Below are 24,115 nucleotides of genomic sequence, written 5' to 3'. Positions count from 1 at the left end.
GTAAAAACGGCAAGGTTTCTATCAGTTTTCAAAACTTCCAGCTAAAGTTTAATTCATTCACAAAAGCACATACCTGTTACATGGATATACTGTGGTTTGTTTTCTGCTGGAAAGTTAAAAGCTGATGCTGAGAACTTGTCCTGAACAAAGCCAAATCTTCAAAGAAAAAAAAGGGAAAGATGTTTCGAAAGTTGACGTTTCAAACAGAATTACAACATGACAACATACAGGACCACAACACTTTGACAAATAACTAGATTTTATTTATATTTTCTGAAGTAAATGTGTGTGATGCTTGTTCTCCGTACCTACAGAGTATGGCCTCCTGAAATAGCTGCATTCTGTCCCAGTAGGTCTCTGGCTCAAAGCCTAAAAGAGTAAAGCAGTACCATGACATTAAAATATTTTTTCTAGTGCTGTTGATTAAACACTGTAATTTAGTGCAATTAATTATACAAAAAATAACATTAAATAATTGAACGCAATTAATCATGCCCCCTGACCAGTGCGTAAATTCCGTAATAAAAGTACATATTTGCCAACCATTGGAGCAATTCAAGCTTTAAGTACATGTTTTTATGAGCCGCATCCGCAGGGGGCAGTGCAGCTCAACAAACCTTACAAGTGGCGAAGCCACAGAACTAGGTGTCACACATGATGCGTTCTTGATAGCTGGACACATGATCTTGCGAAGTTTCAACTACTTTTAACCTGACACAGCGTCCTAAAAACGTGGCATTTATGATGCTGAAAACCAATGAGACGCTTCAAAAACGTGTGTCTGACGGACATGTACATAAATCAACAATTACAAATAGCACAGACGGAACGTAAGAACACTTTCTGTGAGAACAGGACAGATTGACAAACTCAATTGCAAAATTATTTGCTGTTGACTGTACAGGTAAACCAATATATCAGTTTTACAGATTAATTGGTGCAGATAGTTGCTTTTTTGAATTATCGGCAAAAATCTACAATTTAAGTTTTTGTTTTTTTATTCCTCTGTAGCCGCCGCTGAAGGATCTACAGTTTTAATGACTTTGTTCTACTACAGTATAACAGCGGCCTCTGGAGGTGAAATAAAAACAATCACTGACACCTCATGAGGATCTAAATCTGTCATCTTTGGCAATATTCATCCATATTTTTATCCTCACTGCAATGCATTTTTATCCTCACTGCAATGCATTTTTATCCTCACTGCAATGCATTTTTATCCTCACTTCAATGCATATTTTCTTATTTTGATTAGATAATCGAGGGATATAAATTGAAGCAAGGGCATGCAAAGAAAAATATGACTACGTGGAAATGTGCCCCGTCAGCACATACATTTTGTCTCCAACTTCATATATATATATATATATATATATATATATATATATATATATATATATATATATACACACACGTACACACACACTGAACAAAAATATAAACGCAACATGTAAAGTATTGGTCCCATGTTTCATGAGCTGAAATAAAAGATCCCAGAAATTTTCCATACGCATTGATTAGATTAGATTAGATTAGGGCCTAATTAATTTATTTCAATTGATTGATTTCCTAAAAATGAACTGTAACTCAGTAAAATCTTTGAAATTGTTGCATGTTGCATTTATATTTTTGTTCAGATGTATGTGTGTGTATGTATATATATATATATATATATATATATATATATACACACACACACACACACACACACACACACACACACACACACACACACACACACACACACACACACACACAGGCGGCCAAAAGTTTGGAATAATGTACAGATTTTGCTCATGGAAAGAAATTGTTACTTTTATTCACCAAAGCAGCATTCACCTGATCACAATGTATAGTCAGGACATTAATAACATGAAAAATTACTATTAAAATTTGAAAAATTAATGTTCAGAACTTCTTAAACTACTTCGAAGAGTTCTCATCAAAAAATCCTCCACGTGCAGCAATGACAGCTTTGCAGATCCTTGGCATTCTAGCTGTCAGTTTGTCCAGATACTCAGGTGACATTTCACCCCACACTTCCTGTCTTGTCGCCCGACAAGACATGTGGCTGTCTTGTCAGGCACTTCTCACGCACCTTACAGTCTAGCTGATCCCACAAAAGCTCAATGGGGTTAAGATCCATAACACTCTTTTCCTATTATCTGTTGTCCAATGTTTGTGTTTCTTTGCCCACTCTAACCTTTTCTTTTTGTTTCAAAAGTGACTTTTTCTTTTATATATACACTGGCAGCTAAAAATTTTGAATAATGTCCAGATTTTGCAGTTTCGGAAGGAAATTGGTACTTTAATTCACCAAAGTGGCATTCAACTGATCACAAAGTATAGTCAGGACATTACTGATGAAAAAACAACATCATCACTATTTGAAAAAAGTAATTTTTGATCAAATCTAGACAGGCCCCATTTCCAGCAGACATCACTCCAACACCTTATCCTTGAGTAATCATGCTAAATTGCTAATTTTGTAGTAGAAAATCACTTGCCATTAATATCAAACACAGAAACACTGAAAGCTATTTGGTTCATTAAATGAAGCTTAACATTGTCTTTGTGTTTGTTTTTAAGATTTCATACAAAGGTATACACTACAGTCTTCAAAGTAAAAGGACAACTGGCTCTAACAAGGACAGAAAGAGATGTGGAAGGCCAGATGTACAACTAAACAAGAGGATAAGTACATCAGAGTCTCTAGTTTGAGCAGTGGCGAATTCTCAGGGTCAGCAAAGCCTTCTCTGCTGGCCTAACATGCCAAATAAATAAATATTTTTCATAATTTCATTCTCAATCACCTTTTTGCCTATGTATTTTTAATCACTTTCCACTCTTAATTAATCTACAAACAAACAGAAAAATTTAAAGTTTATCCAGTCAGAATTTATTCCTTGACGCTTACAAGCGAAGTGTAACAACTGTTTCACAAATCACATGCCCAAAGCAGTGCATGAGTCTGAGCTCCACCCCATCAGGCCTTCAGAATTTCCACAGAATCCCTCAACAGTGCAAATGAATGAGCAACTAATGTCAGATTGTCAGATTCATCAGCCAATCAGATTGATTTATTTGTTGTTAGTGGGTGTGATCTTTAGGATACGTCCCGGTCGAGGCTTCCAGCTGGCCTTGAGTGACGCAATCACGCTTTAAGTGATGTACGTAATTCAAGAGCGAAAAGCGAAAGATCAAGCTGTCTGACGAGTCAGCTGTCATCACTGCTGTTATTGCCGTTGAGAAAGAGATCCTTATGGATTTACAAACCTGAGATGTTCTGCATGACTGTGTGATTGCTTAATTTATTAATCAGGAAAGGAGGGCTGATTTTCACTTCAAGTAAATTGGTAAGTGCTTTTTGCATTGTTATAGCAACATCAGGAGTTTTCTAAGTGTAAATTAGGCTGCTTGAGCATTCAGTGTTGGATCAAGTTTTGAAAAGTAGTGTTGCGTTCCATTCAACACGGAAAGTCGGATTTTCCAACTTCCAACTAGGTAAAATGCAATGGAATGCATCTTGAAGTCAGAATTACAACTTGTAGACTTGTACAGAAATTCTCAACTCCGATTTGGCCGAGATGCAGGGGCATGATGTCACACAAACTTGTCGACACTCAGGGAGATATACAAAGTAAGTGATTAACATTCACTTTATTAAGTAATATCGATAAATGAGTTTGTTTCAACATTATTAAAGCTTGTTTAACAAACGCCTGCAGAAACAGGTGAATAAAACTTTATAATCTCTTTTGATAATCGTACACCTGTAGCACAAATGCTAGCGCTGCAGGAACGGAAGCGTTGCAGTTTTGTTTCCTTAAACGTCATCTTCCGAATATCGGGGAATGGAATGCATTTATGGTCGGAGATATCAAGTAGGAATATCCCACATCCAACTTGAATGGAACGCAGCATAACCGTGTACCCTGAAGAAACGAAATTTATTGCAAGCAACATTTAAATCGCAAATATTAGATAGATTTTTCCAGGTATTACAGACCTCCTTGGTAGATTCATATGAAAAATTATGATTTTTGAATGTCTGTTCACAAAACAGTCATGCTGCAGTTAAAATTAGGCTTGCTTGAGCATTAAGTGTCGTTTCAAGTTCTGGCTTTTTTTTCTTTTTTTTTTCCCCCAATTTAGAATGCCCAATTCCCAATGTGCTTTTAAGTCCTCGTGGTCACGTAGTGATTCGCCTAACACATATCCGTCCGGGTGGAGGAGGACGAATCCCAGTTGCCTCCGCGTCTGAGATTGTCAACCCGTGCATGTTATCACATGGCTTGTTGAGCGCATTGCCATGGAGACATAGCACATGTGGAGGCTTCACACCATCCACCACGGCAACCACGCTCAACCCAACACGCTCCCCACCGAGAACGAACCACATTATAGCAATCATGAGGAGGTTACCCCATGTGACTCTACCCTCCCTAGCAGCTGGGCCAATTTGGTTGCATAGGAGACCTGGCTGGAGTCACTCAGCATGCCCTGGGATTCGAACTAGCGAACTCCAGGGGTGGTAGCCAACGTCTTTACCACTGAGCTACCAGGCCCCGTGGACGTGTTTTTAAAATGTAAATAGGTATTATTAGTTAGCTGCGACATAATGTATGAAGCCCAAAGGCATAGGGTGTCTTATTCAATGTGAAACTGTGTTTTCTTAATGGTATGAATCACACTGAAGGCCTAGACATTTAATGCACGGCCCACCACTGAGTTTCAGAAATAGACGCCTCACATGTCCTCAGCTGACAGCTTCATTGAATTCTACCAGCTCAACACTAGTTTCATGTCCAACAGTAAAGAGAAGACGCAGGGGTGCAGGCCTTATGGGAAGAATTGCAAAGAAAAAGCCACTTTTGAAACACAAAAATAAAAGTTAAGAGTGGGCAAAGAAACAGACATTGGACAACAGATAACTGGAAAACAGTGTTATGGATCTTAACCCCATTGAGCATTTGTGGGATCAGCTAGACTGTAAGGTGCGTGAGAAGTGCCTGACAAGACAGCCACATCTATGGCAAGTGCTACAGGAAACATGGGGTGAAATGTCACCTGAGTATCTGGACAAACTGACAGCTAGAATGCCAAGGATCTGCAAAGCTGTCATTGCTGCAGATGGAGGATTTTTTGATGAGAACTCTTTGAAGTAGTTTAAGTTGTTCTGAATTTTTTTTTTCAAATTGTAATAGTAATTTTTCACGTTATTAATGTCCTGACTATACATTGTGATCAGGTGAATGCCACTTTGTTTAACAATAAACTGCATCAGGGATTTTATTCATTTTGGACTCTTGTGGCCTCTGTGACTGTGCCCGTCACAGTAAGGAAAGACTAAGAAAATTGTATCATTTTATAAAATCAGTTAAAAAACTATCAGCCGATTAATCGGTTATTGGCCATTTCCACCACCTTAGTTATCGGTATCAGCAAAAACCACTATCGGTCAACCTCTTGTTGACTGCAGGATTGTTCAATGGTTTGGGAATAAAAACAAAAATACATTCACTTCTAAAGCCACTTTTTGTATTGTCTAATCAATTCTTTTCTCTGTTGCCACAATGCAATAGATTTCAAACTGAATATATATATATATATATATATATATATATATATATATATATATATATATATATATATATATATATATATATATATATATATATTCAGTTTAATTTATAATTAATTGAATTATGTATTATTAATATTGAATTATCTTTATTTCGGGGCCTTTCTATGTGATTCATTGCAATTAATTTGATTGTCATGTAATAAACTTGATTACAAATTTTAATCGTATGATAGCCCTAATTTTATCATGTTCTCTTTGGCAAACATGTACAGTATATCTCATGTTTCTCTAGAAGCATTGCATTATAATATTTTTTTTGTTTTAAATACATTGTTTTATAAATAAAGTACGCTGTTTAAAGTATGCTGTCTTAACTTGACCTGCGGGTCTACAATGTATTAGCTAGATTTGTGGATTTTTAGACTTTTAGCAACACTGTGCTATTCAGTACAACTTTTTCTCTCCTCACCCTCAAACAGGTTATCACTGCCCTCCTTTAGCAGGCACTGGATGTTGAGAGGGATAAACAACTGGGCACGCAGAGGGTCACCATACAGGTATGATGGCAGAGCAAAGGGCACCTCCAACACAGGTACCAGCAGGAAGCCACAAGACGCCGCTTTCCTGTGCCAGCCTTGCACCTGAAAGAGTGCAGTGTCTTTAGGACTATGATGATGTTCAGAACAGCATACTACTGTAACATACTACTCTTACTATTTCTGCAGTGTATAGTATGTATACTGTGCATATGCCTAAACCATAGATGTAAAATGTGTGCCCTTTTCAATGTAGTTGACTACTTTGACAGCACTTAAGTCCTCAATATTATATAAATGTGATCCAGCACCTCACCAGCTCATTCGGGATTTTTAGAGCCAACTATGTTCACTCTGTGCTCACCATTTCAAAGAGTACAGCAGCAGTGACAGCCATCCAGTGCAGCTTGATCTCAAAGGCTGCATTGAGAGAGAAGTTGCCATGGTAATAGCAACTGCACCATTCCGTCCGATCACTGCGATTGTTTACATCAACATCCAAGGTGACTGTTTTCTGCTCAGGAACTGTGGCGGCTGAGAGGGGAGGGGCAAAAAGAGAGAGAGAAAGACAGAGAGGGAGAGAGAGTAGAAACAGCCAAGAGGATGAAATGACATCAAGGTTAAGCATGGAGTTATTAAGGTCATAGTGCTGGGTAGATTACTTCAGAATTGCAATCCGGTACTGATTACAAATTATATGACTAAAACTGCAATCAGTAACGTAATGTCTTGGATTATATTTTTTAGGTAACCTAATTGTATTATTTTGGGATTACTTTTGAAAACCCTTGACCAAACACTAAAGTAAGCTGTATAATCAATACTACTGTATTTTGATATAATGTCGCTTAACTGTATTTAAGAAAACACTTAATCAATTGAAATATAAGAATTTGTGTATGTGTGTGTTTGTATTTTATTTGCTATTTTTTGGTCAAGATGGCATAAAAAGATGGTGTGAATAATTCTTATTTATTAGATGATTTTAGAAGAGAACTTTTGTCTTCCAAGCTTGATATTTTATTTTATGTCCAGACTTCCAGAATCAATAAATAGTAAAGGTCACTGGAAATGATGTAGACATATTATTTCACAGCTATAAATCAGCTGTGTTTAGTAACTTGCATAATTGTTTGATATGAGAAGGCATGGTCTAACTTTTTTCAGTGGTAGGCTGATTAAGAATGAATAATTTTAAAGATAAAAAAAAGAAGAATTAGGGGGATCAATAAATTATGAACAATTTACTGCTATTAATATGTAATCATATAATCCATCAAAAAGTAACTGTAATCTGATTATTAGTATTTTAAAATGTAATTTAATCTAATTACATGTATATTATTTTGTAATCTGATTCAGTAATCCAGATTACATGCAATCTGTTACTACCGAGCACTTGTCATAACTGAGTCAAAGACAGAAAAGGAAGGTAATTCTGATTATGAGTTTAAGGCAGTTAATTCTTAGTTGATGATGTCCGAACCAATCAAAATCAAGAGAGATGCTAAATAATAATTCAGAGATTCAGAAATAATTAAGAATTTATAAAAGACCCAATGAAATAGCTTGATGAGCGCAGTTTCATTCCTTTGTTGACATATGGCCTGTTGAAACAGGAAGTTTGGCTGGGACAAATCACTTGACTCTTAAGAGGTTAAAAAAACAACAACAAGAAAGCAATAGGCTTTAGGTACGTCAAAGCCAGGAACTGATCTGCTACTTGCTATTGCTAGTCAGAGGCAGATGGTATAGGGGGAGGGGCATTCTAATTCTGGAGTGCATTTTATTGGACAAAAACGTTCAATATTTAAATACTTTTTATTTATAAACCATCGCTTCCGGAAAGCTTCACGAGAGCGCTGAGTTCAAGCACCATTGTCAGTAAACAAACAGATACAAATACAGATCAAAACCAACGAAGCAAATGTGTTCTGCTGAAGAAAGAAAGTCATACAAACATGGGATATCATGAGGGCGTGTAAATGATGAGAGAATCTTCATTATTTAGGTGAACTAACTCTTTAATTGCATCATGTCTGGTTAGGACACTATATTCGGACCGTGTATAAAAGCATATAGAAGACCTCAGAGCTAAAAGATATGGACTAAAAAAAAATGTTTGATGTCATAGGGTCTTTAAAGGCAATAAAAGCACAAATACAGTTTTGCATAATGTATGAAGCTTTCCATGGCAGCAAATGATGATAATTGATGTGCAACAGAGCAGCAAGCAAAGTAAGACTGGCAATGGGTTGGCGGCAGAGGTTTGCTCAGTTTTGGGAATACTGCAGGAACGTCATTCATCCAGCGGGATAGATGGAGGAGAGCAAGAACCCATACCACAGCACTAAAGGACCACAGCCACTACTTCACCACAGCATGCACTACATACTACGCACTACTGCTGTTAGCCCACCCAGCACAGTGCTTTGATTGGTGTACTGGGGCATCTGTCCATGCTTTGATTGGACCAGCTTGTGTCAAAGCAATTTGTACCCTGATTGGCTAGAATAGATGTAACCACACCAGTTGAAGAGTGCATGTATCATCACACTATTCACAGTTATTGAATGATTGGGATATACTGGGAGAACTGAAAACGATGTCTATTCATCAAACTTGATGTCATAGTGGTCGACCGATATGGGGTTTTTAATGGCCGATGCCGATATCCAGAGAGCAGGGTGGCCGATACAATGCCGATAAATCACAAAATTTAATATAGTAAATAACAAACGTAAAATTGCTAAAAAAAATACAATTTAGCACTATATTTACTCAATTTCACACAAAACTAAATATTGTATTTTAAATGGTAGATAGCAATTTCTTCAGATTTCTGTTTAGTCATAAAATTTTAGTAATTTATTTGCACTTGAAGAAATTGTGAATATATAACAAAGAAGGAAATAACAGTACAGACAGTAGTCCAGCAACCATGGATAGCATGTCCACATTAGCAATCGCATTTTCTCAAAAAATACAGAATCAAACCAATTGTACATAAAGTGCATAGTGAATAAGACATTTACCTACAGCACACGTGAAGCACTTTTACCTAGGGCTGCATCCGAAAACATAGGCAGCTGACTTGCTACCTTGCTGCCTAATCAGTTATTGGCTTAACTGACAGCTGTTTTGAATGAATGGAACTCGTAAGGAAACTGGGTAGGATTGCACCAGCTGTGCTTAAGTTCTTATGTAAGTTGGGATGTAAAGTTCACACAAAGGGCTTAGTAACTACTAGTTAGTTTGTAACTGAGTCAGTGCTTAATTTGGTTGCACCACCTGTTCTTAAGGCAAGACTTAACTAGTAGGACGTAAGCTCTCCGTAAAGTAATGCGTAGTCACATAATATGATGTTTACCTGTATTTATCCAATAAGCAGCCTTCAAATTTGTACACCGAAGTGTTAAAAAGCCATCAGCTTCAATTTTATCTTGTTACGGTTGATGTTCAAACCTTGTCTGTTCCCGTAACTGTCAGCTGTAATAAATTATATCCCCATTAAAATACGATACGTAATAAAATTAGATTTAATAAATAGCATATTTGCCCTGTGTAAATAACAATATATAGGAACTGTATCTAAAATAAATAAGGGGTGATAAATAAATACTAATACAACAGGCTGGAAAAATAGACATTTATTAATTTTAATATCTTAATTATTTCGTATATGTTGAAACTTGACACCGGGCGACGCATCCTGAAAACCACACCGTTAGATCCGTTTCATGCTGAAGAGCTGTTTAAAAGTACGTTTTTTTTCTTTCTCTCGTAAATGTAAACGTGTGTAAATGCCAGCACCATATATGTCGAAAGGATTTATGCCTGTCAGCCAAAACATGAGCTCATTGATGTCATTTAATGAGTCTGCTTTTTTATTCCATCCTTTACTCCTGGTCGGAGTCTGCCGTAAATATTTAATTTATACGTAGTGTTACGTCCTACCTAAGTTTAATGGTGCAACGCTCAAATATTTAGTAGTGCGTAAATTGTGACTTAGTGCCCATTTACACCACAACTAGGCTAAGTTTTAACCTACGCACAGCTGGTGCAACCGGCCCCTGGTCTCCGAACAGTTTGAAAAGCATCTTATTTTCATCCTGCCTCCAGAGGCAGCATTTTCCTGGTTCCGCACGCAGCTTTGAAGTTGCACTCACACACTCGTGCGGATCCAGCACGGGCCTCAATCTCCTGACAGTTTAAACAGCCTGGATCGCCTACTTGAATTGTTACAGATGGACCATCATGATTTGTGAATGAGAGGAACTTTTGATCCTGAAGTTTTTGATTCTGGCTGACAGAATACATGCTTCAGAAGAAGATATTAGAAAAGCGCTCAACGGGAAGAAAATGCTGAATTTTTGTGAGGTTAGTTTAAACGAGGTATCTGCATATTTGCAAATGGTATATAATACAAGTTTTATTTATATTTGCCTTTTATCATTAGAAAGGTTACAAGGAACTGTTGAGGAGAGACTGTTAGAATACGTGCTTCAGAGGAAAATGTTTGAGCGCTCCACGGGATGCTGGATCTGCTGAAGTTGTGTGAGGTTGGTTTATTACATCTGTTTAAACGAGATATCGCGCAGAGGAATATGCTAGTTTTATAGATATTTAGATATATAGATATTAGGCAAGACAGCTAAAAGTTACAGGGAACTGTTGAGGAGAGAGGGAGAATGAATCAGGCGGGCACTTTAACATTATGAGCTCAAACGCGTCTGCTGCGGCTCTGTTATGCGGACTGTTTAAATAACACTGTGTTGCACACCGGTCTATTATTGAAGTAACATGATGGCATGTAACAACAAAACGAACCGTGATCGGTCGTTTACATGTCTCTGTCGCTTCACGCTTTTCGGCGCCCTCAAGAAAAAAAATAAATAAATCAGCCAAATGGGAAAATTTTATCGGCCGATAATTAAAAAGTCAGAATATCGGCCGATTTATCAGCGATATATTGGTCAACCACTTGTCATTAACAAAGTTTGGGAATTTGTAGGAATGGACAGGACGTACAAAAAGTGAACTAGCTTTCTATGACAGCATGCGGTTCTGGAATGGAGAGTCACTCAAAGTCATTAGAAAATTTTAAGGTTAGATGCTAGTGGTTGAATCAGACGCTTGGATTCATGCTTTATGAGAAGAAAATTATGATGCATTCTGTATAGTCATTCAATGAAGTTGTTAAAAAGTCGACCTTGTGTTAAGATGTTAGTCGAGTTTTAGAAGTTTCCAACTGCCTGGATCGTAACTGCATACAGTTCAGGAATTGTGTACTGGCTGTTTCAGTTTGGTGACAAGTAAATGGCATGGTTTTTGTATGCTTTTGTAATATGAGAAGTCGTTTGGGTTGTGACTTTGTGTGACTCTCCTCTAGCCTTCCAGAACTTTTTGGGGAGGGGGTGTGTCATGCTGCCTTAAGGGGTGGAGCATGCTCACTCTACGAACTGAGCCGGCTGTGTGTACCTAGCAGTGCAGCAGCCTGGCTGCGTCCTCCGAAGCTGCGACTGAAGGAGCTATGCCTACTTGCGTATGAGGCTGGCCGACTGGGCAGCCAGGGCAGCAGGAAGGCAGGTAAGTCACAGGGCCGACGTTCCTCCAAAACAAAGGCCACCTCAAACCACTTCCTCTGGAACAGGGCAAAGTCCTCCAAAGCTGCTGCAGACCATACATTTGCTCCAGCTGGGGGCAGTTGAGTAGTTGGACCTATGGGAAACAGTAGTCCATTTTCATGGATGGTAGATTGACCAAAGTACATAGCACAGGATCTTAAGACCTATACTCTTCTGATGTGATGTGATAGTAATGTAATGTAATTGTAAGTTTTAGTCTCAGCCCACGGACGGTTTGATGCATATTCTACACTAAAATGGCAAGAGATGGCAAAAACAGTCTGTTCCAATCTGATGCTTGATATCAAAATAAAATAAAATTCCTGGTAACTTTAAAAATGAAACCCAAGCCATTTCTTTGGGGCTTTGCAACTTGGGGCGATTTGCTAACACAATGCGACCACTAAGTCATTCATTTTCAATGAGAGTTGGTCGATTTGAGGCCAATGAGACCATTGCCAATGCAGCAAACTTGAGCAGAGTTCAAATTCATGCAAACTGCAGTGATGCAATGTGGCGACTATCAGTGGGAATGAAGATATGATCCTCCACAGTGGTGTAAATTAACGAATTACAAATACTCACGTTACTGTAATTAAGTAGTTTTTCCCAGGAATTGGTATAAAATGGTATACTTTTACTTGAGTACATTTTAAGTGCTGTAACTGTACTTTTAATGCGCTATTTTCCCACCATCTGTGTTCGCTACTTCCCTGTCCTGATTTTATTTTTATCTATCAACATGACTGGCTAGGGAGAGTCTCATGACTCCTGTCAAATCAAATCACACGTAAAAAACTTGAAAGGCAGCTGCAGATCGGCGCCAACTCTTATGGATGTGGAGGATGCCTCAAACACAGTTCAACACCTGATAATCACGGCCACGCCTGAAAGGGCTTTTCGCAGTGAAAAAGGGCAATTGCTTTACTGTGTCATATGAGTTTAACTTGCTCAAGCCAGATATCAGCATTAATCCTGCCTCTAATTTGAAGAAACATATCGAGGTAAATGTAATATTTCTGCTTACTAGATTTTGTGTGTCTATAATGTAGCCTGTAATTTAACTATCTATCACTGAGTTTATTGGGTTGATGTGAGAGATTAAGGCAATGTTATCAATAGGGCTGGGCGATAAAACAGTCTTGATGTTTATCTGAAAAAAATAAAAAGAGATGTCCTCGATATTGATGATAAACTTTTGAGTAATTTTCTGTACTTAGCCTATGTTCTACATCTAGACCAGGGGTGTTCATTACATCGATCATGATAGCAAGAGCACCACTGGTTGGTTGATCTAGATAAAATATAAAAGACTGACTTTTTATTTCCTGACGTCTGTAGCTGCGTGCTGTTTGATTGACAGGCAGCTAATGTTTGTTCACTAATGCGCCTAAATGGTCAAATACACTTTATAATTCCGCCAATGCCCATCTTGGTGAGGCATTAATGTAAACGCATTCGTTTTGTCCAAAAGTGAACGTAAACAGTGGGACAAAAAGTGTATTTGTATCAAAATGTCGGATTTGAAGTGTACATGTAACCGAATAGAGCACTGTCTACTAGGCTATGTCATATAAAGTCTATTAATCAAACAACAATAACAAGGAAACGAGAAAACCACTCACTACTTTTGGCTGAATAACTTGAGTAGCTTTAAAAGTATTAATGTAATAGAATAAAACAGTGACATTTTTAATAACAATGATTTGTATTAATATTGTTATTGTTATTATTATTATTTTTTTTTTATAATACCGACCCCTGATGTAGAGAGTGTTAATTTTTATAATAAATTACCAGGAAAGTAGAGATGATAAAATAATTTATAATTATGCTTAGCCTTTATCAAGTTTTTTCTAATGCCTGATAGAAAAGTATCAACCTTTGTACAGCAATACTTCAGGCAGAACATTCCACCAGTAACAAACTTCTGAAAATTGTGCATTATGCATTAGAATGAGAACACAACTATTGCTGGGCTTAAAAGATACAAGAACTATATCAATGTAGAACACTGTATCTCAAAAGGAGTTCAATGTGGCCCCATGTGCTATTTAAATAAATAGTTCAGGCAAAAATGAAAATTCTCTTATCATTTACTTACCCTCATGCCTTCCCAGATGTGTATGACTTTCTTCAGAACACAAATTTTCAGAAGAATTTCTCAGCTCTGTAGGTCCATACAATACAAGTGAATGGGTGCCAAAATTGTGACACTCCAAAAAGAACATAAAAGCAGCACAAGTAATCCAAATGACTCCAGTGGTTAAATCCATGACTTCAGAAGTGATATGATAGGTATGGGTGAGAAACAGATCAATATTTAAGTCCATTTTTGCTAGAAATTCAAAACAAAAGAAGAAGAAAGTGAAAGTTAAAGTGGAGATTGACTGAGCAGGGAGGAGAATTTATAGTATAAATTTACTTAAATATCGATCTGTTTCTCACCCACACCTATCATTTCTCTTCTGAAGACATGGATTTAACCACTGGAGTCACATGGATTAGGCTACTTTTATGCTGACTTATGTGATTTTTGGAGCTTCAAAATTTTGGCACCCATTCACTTGCTTCTAATTCTTCTAAAAATCTTAATTTGTGTTCTGCTAAAGAAGGAAACTCATATACATCCGGGATGGCATAAGTGTGACTAAATGATGAGAGAATTTTCATTTTTAGGTGAATTATTCCTTTAAAGCCCAATGTGGCCCCTGTACCAAACAACATGTCCCACCCCTGCTCTACCCCCTCTATTGTGCGGGACATGATGCACCAAGTGACCCTGGGTTTTTTGCATTCCTTGTATTGTTCTGAACATGTTTTTTGCGCAACAATAACTCTCTCTGTCGGCATTAAGGGAAATTTAGACCCTACACATAAACTGATTTTAATGTAATCGTTTCATACATTACGATATAAAACGGGTATCATTGTATTGAAAATAACTTTTTCATCTTTTCATTCCTGTAATCATGTCACCCTTTTATTTTTTTAATCAGATTCATGTAGTGTTTACATATCAAGTGATGTATTTTAAAAGTTGTCAAATCACAAACAATTATAAAATACCTATATTTTTTATTCTTTCTGGCAAACAGCCATAAAAGGGAATGTAAATTACGGTGTGTGCTACATTTTTAAATTGCAGCATACAGTTTTTATTATAAAGGGGCATAGCTTTCACAACTCAGTACTCAATATTCACTACTTATGAGTACTTTTAAATGAGCTACTCTTTTACTCTTACTTTAGTAGTTTTTAGGACAGGTACTTTTACTCTACTCAAACTAAATTTTATTTTTCAGTACTCTTTCCACCCGATCCTCCACCTGATACAGTTGGATACTGCAGCCAAATAGAAACGCGTACTAGCAACAAAGAGAACAACGACTAGGCAACCTCGGGGGATTTAGGGCACCGACACAGTAGGGAAAGCTCAGATGGAGATTTTGACAGATAGGAATACGTAAACTCTGTTTGGAGGGTGTGGAAAGAGGCGTGTCAGTTGGAAATCAAGTAGGAGTTTAGCTAATTGGATTTCACGAATGCACTTGTTCAGCCTCTATGAGATTCTCATTGATGAACGAATGCATACGTTGTGGCAAATGTTGAAATGTTCTTGTCCATGTCCGTGAACTTTTGGTTGCATGGACGGATCATCACTTTTCCAAATACTCACGTTTCTTCTGTCTGCCTTCCAACACACCAGCCCTAATGAAATGAATGCGTGCGAACCTTCCTCAGACGCAGTGTAAACTCTAGTGTGACGGCGCCCTTAAGGCTTCTATACTTCTATAGCGAAATCAAAGAACTTGTGTGATGTAATTCCAAACAAAATCGGTCCAATAAGTTTTTTTTTTGAGGTCTTTCAGGAACTTTTCACTAAACTTTCAGGAAAACTTCGTACAGGCTGCTAAACACCTTGTTACTGCCATTGGTCCACGTCACCGTTGGGTGTGACCCAGTGATCCACCTACTTTGATGGCAAAATTTGCTCACTTGGTCAAGATCAGTCATTATGAACACACAGGCATATAGTTGGTGAGCTGGCGTAAACTTACCAACATCTGTACGATTGTTCATGTAGAGGCATTTTCCAAGAACAAAAAGATTCCTACAAAAGGAATCAAATCTACAAAAAAAAAATGCCCATTCACTCTGTTGTTTGATATGCTGCTTCACTCATGTGCCGTCTGCAGCCAAAAGCCAGTCACACATCTGCCAAAAGTGAGATATTCCTCTTATCCTCATTCTTTTGTCTGTATTCTATCCATTAACACACTTTTATACACCCATCTTTGCAGTAGTATCAGTGTCATAATAAATGACTATAACAGAGGCTAACCGGTGCATAGTATCACCGTGTATAGCGTGTTAGCGCCAAATACACACGACCAATTACACATTTTATACTGCAAACATGTATATTGCTCTAAATAATTTTTGAGGTGTTAAAACAGGTTCTTTTACTGATCCTGTGTGAATACTTCTCATAGAATGAGGCATGAAGTCATTGATAACACATTTTAATGTCATATTTGTTGATATTTTACATGCAGTCTTGTGCGTCCTCATATGTAAATGCTCCTCTAAATGCCTCCCCCAGCGACATGGCCGGTGTCCAAATTTTCTCTTGTGGAGACTGCCACGCCATTACATAAACTACATTTTCCCATGCCAGTCTTTTATTATGGCATGATATATCTCAGATAACCCTGCCCCTAAACAGCAGAGAATGACAAAACAAACTGTGATTGGTCGCATTATGTCAGTTAGATGGCTCTTCCTGCCTAAGTGAGTGGTTCTTGGCCAGTTTAAGCTGCCAGCTGCGTTGCCAAACCTTTTGCTGCAGTCAAAGGTCTGACTACACAAAACTTTTCTTACCCTTTTCACTGTCTTTGTCGACAATCCGGTAGAGGTAGAAGCCATAGACAAACGTCCGCATGGCATCACCAGAGGCATGAGTAATAAGACCTTCCTCCAGCATCTTCTAAAGGAGCACCAGGGAAACAGAGTCAAGTTTTTTTTTTTTTTTTATACAAACACACAGACTACTGTGCTCTCTGCAATGTTCTAAATTTCACCTGCATGATTTCTACAGCAATCCCCTGTGTGGCCACATTTTCCACAGTGCTGACCAGCCAGTGTACAACCTCAGCACTGACAAAGCAGTTGGGTGTCAGGCCTCTCTGCTCTGGTAGCAGCTGCACTCCAGTGCTGTAAGCATAAGAAGTCCATTTATTTTACACATGGGTAACATAATAGAAAATGAATAAATAATTAAGCACATGAAGGCTCTCACATGGGATGCTTAATGGCTTCCAGGATCTCCATCAGTGTGGAAGATGAGGAGAGGCTCAATGCACTGGAGCCTGACTGCACACTGCAATGCAGCAATAAAAGTGACATGTTCTGACTTGAATATATCTTAAGCAATGTTCTGACTCTCTGAAGGAAGTAAGTCTTCTTACCCCGCCTCTGAACCAGTTCCTGGGGTCGGGTCTCCTGTGGCTTGAGATGTAGCTGTTGTTCTTTCAACTGGTTGGTTGCTTCCTTTGTCCGTCAACCCACCATCAATGTGATTGGCTGGAATCTGTTCGGCTGGCAGCTGAGGAACCCAGTGAAAATATATCAGATACAGCTTTGGTAAAGCAGTGTGCTTTACTAGAGCATTTAACATAAACCAGTTCTTGTTTCATGCAAATAAGAACTACACAACGGTTGGCATGAGGTGAACTACACAGATGGGGACAAGAGGAGCAAAAATATAGATATATTCATGCTATCAGTGTTCAGTGACTAGCAGGAATGCATCTTTGGAAAAAGATGCATGGAAAAGTAGTTAAGCTGATGTACATGATAGCCAGAGTTTATGAGGCCTGTGTCATCAAATCCTTGAAAGATATTCTATTTTTTTTTTTTTTTTTAGGTAGTTAGCAAGTAAACCAGATGTCCTTAATCACAACTGTACATTCTTCTTTGTTTTCTGAGTTACATTTGTGAAATGTTCGGTACTTGTTACGTTTGGACAGTTTGAAATTCTGACACATTTTCGACTTTCTTTGATGTTGTCTTAGCTCTTCTGTTGTGCTATTATTTGAATAATTTACCACTTTGTTGCATGCTGGTCCAATATTGTGACATCATTGATTTCAGATTTACTTGCCCCTAAATACCATGTACTTTGTTCAGTCATTTTATATGTTGGTCAGATGGCCTCTTGCCAGCTGTTCTTGGCCAGAATAAGCTGAAATGTGGATCATATGTTATGCTGAGTGTCAAAAGTCTGACTGCAGTCACAGTGGTCAAGATGTTAAATGAAGTGTGCTAACCTAAGATGCATTGAGTATGGTTACATAAACAAGCAGTAATGGACCCTTTTCATATTTACAGGCTTGGGATGCGAAAGTAAACTATAGCAGGCTAAACAGCACCGCTGGCAATTACAGATAAATGGGAGAACACAGCGATTTTTGTGATCCCATTTGCTCCTACACCAAAAGAAACAATCCCCTATAATGTGGCAATGACATCAGTTAAAAGAGAGAAAGATGCCAAATTTACAGTCACTCCCTCAGCAGCTTTATTTGAATCCCCATCACAGCAGTGCAGATTAGATTGCTGATTTCCTTTTTTATTAAATGCTAGGGTAATGTAACACAAAATCACAAATAATGAAAGAAATGTAGATTAAACAATCAGAAAATGTCAAATAATTGAAAATTTGCTAAATTTCACCTGGTAATGCATCATCAAAGTCTGTGAAAAAGGTCCATAACTTTTTATTATAACATTCAATGTTAAACACTAGATAGAAATACACTAACCTTTACATTTCTAATGCCAGTGAGAAGTTGGAAATGTAGATGGCATGCACACATGGTTTATAAGCGCACACATGCATGCATGTAAAGAGACAGACAGCTTCCGCAGAACAGAGAGAGGGCAGTGACTGACCTGAGAGTGACAGATGTAGGATGAACGGGGACTACGAATAAAGTCCAAAATGAAGGCAGCATCCTGTCAGCATATTACGAAGAAAACACCAGAAAGAGAGAAGATAACCCCCACAGATCAGAGCAGGAGGCAATAATAAAAGAGCAAGAGGAAAAATCAAAAGAGGCAAGAAGAGAGAATGAAAAATAAACCCACTGCAAATAAAAACCGTGAATTAACATTGAGAAAACAGGTAGACAAAGTAAAAGAAAAACATACAACACACCATGAGTATGAAAAAAAAAATATCAGAATAGGGCTAGGAAATAAATTTAAATATTGAGTTTTGCTGGCAATAGAAAATAAACATTCTGAATATCGCAATTTGGCCATTACATTTCCTAAAAACTTGTGTCTCATGAGTGCCAAGGAAGATATGTTTTAATAGTGTCTTTGATTTGAACCACAGTAGCAAAAATGGTTACAGATTTGGGAAGTTTGACTCCTTTCCATGAGTCTTTTGCTTTGAATTATCAACTATAATAGTTGTTTCAATAAATTAGTTTAAAACATTGATTAAAGGAATAGCTCACCCAAAAATGAAAATTCTCTCATCATTTACTGACAATCATGTCATCCCAGATATGACTGTCTTTCTTCAGCAGAACACAAATGAAGATTTTTTGAAGAATATTTCAGCTCTGTAGATCCATACAATGCATGTGAAGGGTGATCAGACCTTCGAAGCTCCAAAAATCACATCAAGGAAACAAAGAAGTAATCCATAAGACACCAGTGGTTAAATCCATGCCTTCAGAAACGATGTAATAGGTGTGGGTGAGATACAGATCTGATCACCATTCACTGTATGGACCTACAGAGCTGAGATCTTTTTCTAAAAATCTTTGTGTGTGTGCAGCAGAAGAAAGTCAGTCATACACATCTGGGAATTGAGTAAATGATGAGAGAATTTTCAATTTTGGGTGAACTATCAAAGAGCAAAAATCAAAGACCAGGCAAGAGATTGACATTACACAATAGAAGAGCCCTCTTCCCTGCTCAAAAGCACAGGCAAACACACAGGAAGCCAGGAACTAGACACCAGCTCAGTCCGTTCAGCAGTTTTCCTCGGGCTCTCACCTTACGGGGGCTATCGACATAGGTGGTTGTCAGGGCAACGTTGGCAGCTTCACTGAAAGGGCCACATGATTTCCCGGCATGCTGGGCAGCAAGCTGCTGCTCTTCTAAAGTCCTGCACATCAAAAGACATCTCACCAGCATTAGGAAAAGACCTGGAATCTCTGACATTTTATAAAACCCTTCCCATATGTGGAACTAGATGAAAGTCTGTATCGCTTTGTTTTTGGCATGGCTGGACAAACACTTGGTTCTCATTGATTCTGCAGTGTTGCTTTGCAGAAATCTGTCTGCTCAACTCACTTCTGCGTCTGGTCGAGTTCCAAGAGTGCAGAGAGGGCGGAGGTGCCTTTTTTGCCCACAGGGGGCCCTATAGGCTCCGGAGTGTAAGATGAGAGGGTTCCAGTCACCTGCAGGCCTTTAATGGTAGCTCCTTTCTGTAATAAACAAAGTAATTGTTATTCTTTGCTCAGATGGGTCTGCAACTCCTAATACATTTTCATTTTTGGGGAATATGTTGAAGAAAGTTCAGACAGTCAAAAGGAACAGTTCACCCAAAAAAGAAAACTGTTATCATTTATGCACCCTCATTTTGTTCCTAATTCAAATTACTTTCTTTCTTTTATGAAGCAACATAGCAGAATGTCCCGGGGGTTCTTTTCCATACAATGAAAGCAAAAGAGCATCTTATTCTCAAATAGTCAATGTGACTATATTCTTCTGAAGTCATATGATAGCTTTGTGTGAGGAACATTAAAGTTACTCTTCACTGGAAATCTCATCCACTATTCTGTATATTTGAATAAATCATGCTTGAATATGACACAAGAACCAATGGTGTTCGACATTACTGTCACCAAACCTGGCGTGATGCATCTTGATGTGCCATATTTGAATATGTGCTGATGCAAATGAGACCTATTGCGGAAGGACATAAATAACAACTTAAATTTCAGTCTGTTCCTCATGCAAAGCTCTCATATGAGAGCTTCAGAAGACTTGGAATATAACGCACAAGTCGTATAAACTACTTTTATGGTAATTCCTTGGTGTTTTTTTTTTTTTTTTTTAAAGAGCTTTTTTCATTTTTTGACAGCATCCGACCCCATTTATTGTATGGTAAAGAGCACCAAAGACAATCTGCTAAAACATTTTATTTTAATAAAAGTAAGTAAAACGGGTTTGGAACAAATAATTGAGTAAATGACGGCAGAATTTTCATTTTTTAGTGAACTATCCCTTTAAAAAAGCTTGTAGCTGTGCACTCACACGAATAATTCGATCAGATCGATGCCGGCGACGAATCCTGTTCAGGCCTTCCAATAAGCGGATAAATCCATCCAAAAGAGACCAGTCCCCAGTGCCAGAGAGGCCATCCCGCCCTGCCCCCATTCCCTCACCATAGACATCCCAGTGGCCCTCACCATCCGCCACTCGCCTGGCTCCACCCGCTGGCAGCAAAAGGAAGCGTGTACGCCAGAACTTCAGAGAGTCAATAAGACTGTGGGAGAGAAAGGGGAAATATAAGAGTTCTTTCACACAAAATTTAGCCTGTGCAATTACAATTATCATTATCAAGCCTTTGGCTGACAGAGTCCAGTGAAATGTTGAATATAAATATACTTTTACTTCAAAGCAGTGTTTCCCAACCCTGTTCCTGGAGTCCCCCAACACAGCTGATGAGTTGAATCAGGTGTGTTTGATTAGGGAATGTGTAATCTCCCTAAAGTGTAGTGTTGGGGGTTTGCCAGGAACAGGGTTGGTTACCACTGCTCTAAAGTATAGAAAACACAAAAATAATTCAACCTATTAATAAAAAAAAATAAAATCTTACAATCCCAGTATTTTTATGTATTGTTTAGCTTTAGTGTTTAGCATTGCTTGCTTCAAAAAATATTGGAATCTATTGTGAGTCAGCCTCCAATTGTGTTGTGCGCGGAGTTGCTGCCTATGCAGAGCGTAGCATATGTAGCTAGTACACAGCAAGGCTGCTCACTAGGTTTTGGAACCAAGCTATGGTGCTACTTGCCTAAAGTCCTCTGAGCCAGCAGAACAGATGTACTGGTCCAGATAGTTCCATTTGTACTCTTCCAACCGCTCGTGGCTGAACTCAACCCAGAAAGGCAGGAAGTGGGCGTCTACATGAGGAGGGCACAGATTGTAGCTGTACTGAATCTGCGTGGATTCATATGGATACCTAATGTCAAACAAAAACAAACATGCATCTGTAGAAGAAAACCTAGAATGACAAAAAATACCGAAAAACACAAATGCTATTCAAATGTTTATTTTGTGGAGGCGAGACTGACTTTGGGAGGTAACGTGTGACAGTAATGATCTTGTCTTTAAGGCAGACTTTATGAAATGTTCTGCCCATGCTGAGCCAGTACAGACTCTCCTCCTCGTCTGCTTTACGCCGAGACACCAGCCCTGAAAAATACATGCAAGAGACCATTAAATCTACCATCTGTCTTTACAGTAGTGATGGCAATCAGAATACCTACTCTGAATCCACTAAACACTGATGCATGCAGACATACTTTACTGTACTGGAGGTCGACCGAAAGTGGATTTTGCAGATAACTAAGGATTTTATAGATTTTAAAATCAATTTATAGAAAGTTAAAAGATTTTTTGAGTCTTTCCTTAATAATATAATTAATAATAATTAATAATTTTCTTTATTTATCACATTATACATTTGCACATATACAGTGAAATTCTTCTTTTTTTCACATATCCCAGCTAGGCTGGGGTCCTTACTGTGACGGGCACAAACACAGGGGCTACAAGAGTCAAAAATGAGAAAGTCCCAGATGTAGTTTATTGTTTAACCAAAATCCCAATAATAACCTGAAAAAAAATGAAGATTTGGTGCATAATGCAGGACGTTTAACTATAAACAAGCTCGAAACACACAGGGGACTCTTATTTGAAGAGGCGAATGATCTATTTGATTAATTTCTATTAACCAAATTAAATTATTTTTAGTCTATATATTCACCAGATAAAGGGGTTTGTATATACACATACACTCATTCTTTATTATAACTTTTTTATCTCACATTTTAGAATAATAGTAAAGTCATTAAAACTATGGAATAACATAAATGGAACTATGGGAATTATGTTGTGACTAAAAATCCAAAATAAATCAAAACTATGTTATATTTTAGCATCTTCAAAGTTGTCACCCTTTGCCTAGAATTTGCAGAAATGTACTCTTGACATTTTCTCAACCAACTTCTTGAGGTATCACCCTGGGATGCTTTTTAAACAGTATTGAAGGTTGTTTTGTTGGGCACTTATTGGCTGCTTTTCTTTATTATTTGCCCAAGTCATCAATTTCAAAAACTTTTTTTTTTTTTTTTATTACATTTTAGTTTTATAATGAAATAAATTAATATGGTGGCACAATTATATTTTTGTCTACAAAACTAATTTCAAACATTTAAGCATACGCCTTCAGATCAAAAGATTTTTATCATGAGAAACATTTCAGTCAAGTGTTTCAAAACCTTTGACTGGTAGTGTGTATTTCACCAGTTGATGTTTCTTATTATTCACAAGATATGAAGTTGGAGACACGATGTAATTGCTGACGGCCAGGGCACGATTTCATATATTAACATTTTACGTTGCATGCCCTCACTTCAATTTAAAACATTTGATTATCTAATAAAATAACAAAATATGGATAAAAATATTGATGAATATTATCAATGATGAAAGATTAAGGAACTCTGAGAAATAAAAAACTAAAACTTTTGGAAACTATCGGCATTCATTTTGGCAGATAACCGACAGTTCTAAAAAGCAACTATCAGCACGATTAATTGGTAAAACTGATATATCGGTCTACCTCTAATGCTTTTAGCTGCCAATAAGAAGAGTATAGTACTCGATCTAAGGTATTTTACCATGTGTACATCCATTCCACAGATGTTCCCGTAAAATCAGAGCAGAAAATGCAGATAAGTCTGCAGATTCAGTCTTTGCTTGTTATTAACTCATTTTCTGATGTACTTCATATAACAATTCTGAAAAAGACTCTAGTAGTGGAGTGGATGGTAATGTACCTCTGGAATAGAGGGGGCTGCTGCTGAGGGCCGGGGCCATAGCAGGCTGTGGCTTTCTGTTATTGGTCTGTACGATGATCTGGTAGCCCTGCATCAGCCTCTGACAGATGAACTCCTCAAACACCTGATAAGCCATCATCACTGGAGCCTCGTCATCACGCCTACACAAGATAGAGTTGTGATGTCAATATACTTTAGCACTGTGGTCATTAT

The 24,115-nt window shown here is 37.9% G+C and overlaps 1 protein-coding gene across 6 annotated transcripts in view; it reads right to left on the bottom strand.

The window, feature by feature from the left end:
* Positions 1-24,115, bottom strand: part of depdc5 (DEP domain containing 5, GATOR1 subcomplex subunit) — a 47,033-nt gene that overhangs the window by 3,515 nt on the left and 19,403 nt on the right. For 2 of the 6 annotated variants that reach the window (XM_051684101.1, XM_051684103.1), the window contains exons 26-41: positions 23,903-24,063; positions 22,133-22,253; positions 21,853-22,020; positions 21,093-21,324; positions 20,127-20,260; positions 19,827-19,938; positions 18,708-18,770; positions 17,222-17,358; positions 17,053-17,133; positions 16,835-16,967; positions 16,635-16,740; positions 11,605-11,844; positions 6,488-6,657; positions 6,057-6,228; positions 309-369; positions 74-156 (exon numbers count right to left, since the gene is read on the bottom strand). In XM_051684101.1, the coding sequence (XP_051540061.1) occupies positions 74-156; positions 309-369; positions 6,057-6,228; positions 6,488-6,657; positions 11,605-11,844; positions 16,635-16,740; positions 16,835-16,967; positions 17,053-17,133; positions 17,222-17,358; positions 18,708-18,770; positions 19,827-19,938; positions 20,127-20,260; positions 21,093-21,324; positions 21,853-22,020; positions 22,133-22,253; positions 23,903-24,063 (2,174 nt within the window). Of the gene's footprint in view, positions 1-73; positions 157-308; positions 370-6,056; positions 6,229-6,487; positions 6,658-11,604; positions 11,845-16,634; positions 16,741-16,834; positions 16,968-17,052; positions 17,134-17,221; positions 17,359-18,707; positions 18,771-19,826; positions 19,939-20,126; positions 20,261-21,092; positions 21,325-21,852; positions 22,021-22,132; positions 22,254-23,902; positions 24,064-24,115 lie in introns of those variants that run through there. The other 4 variants (XM_051684102.1, XM_051684104.1, XM_051684105.1 and 1 more) reach the window with 4 other exon arrangements.

The sequence above is a fragment of the Myxocyprinus asiaticus genome, chromosome 42 (assembly GCF_019703515.2).
Source record: "Myxocyprinus asiaticus isolate MX2 ecotype Aquarium Trade chromosome 42, UBuf_Myxa_2, whole genome shotgun sequence".
Lineage (NCBI taxonomy): Eukaryota > Metazoa > Chordata > Actinopteri > Cypriniformes > Catostomidae > Myxocyprinus > Myxocyprinus asiaticus.
Note: the sequence above shows the minus strand (reverse complement) of the source record. Positions and strands in the feature narration are given on the sequence as shown.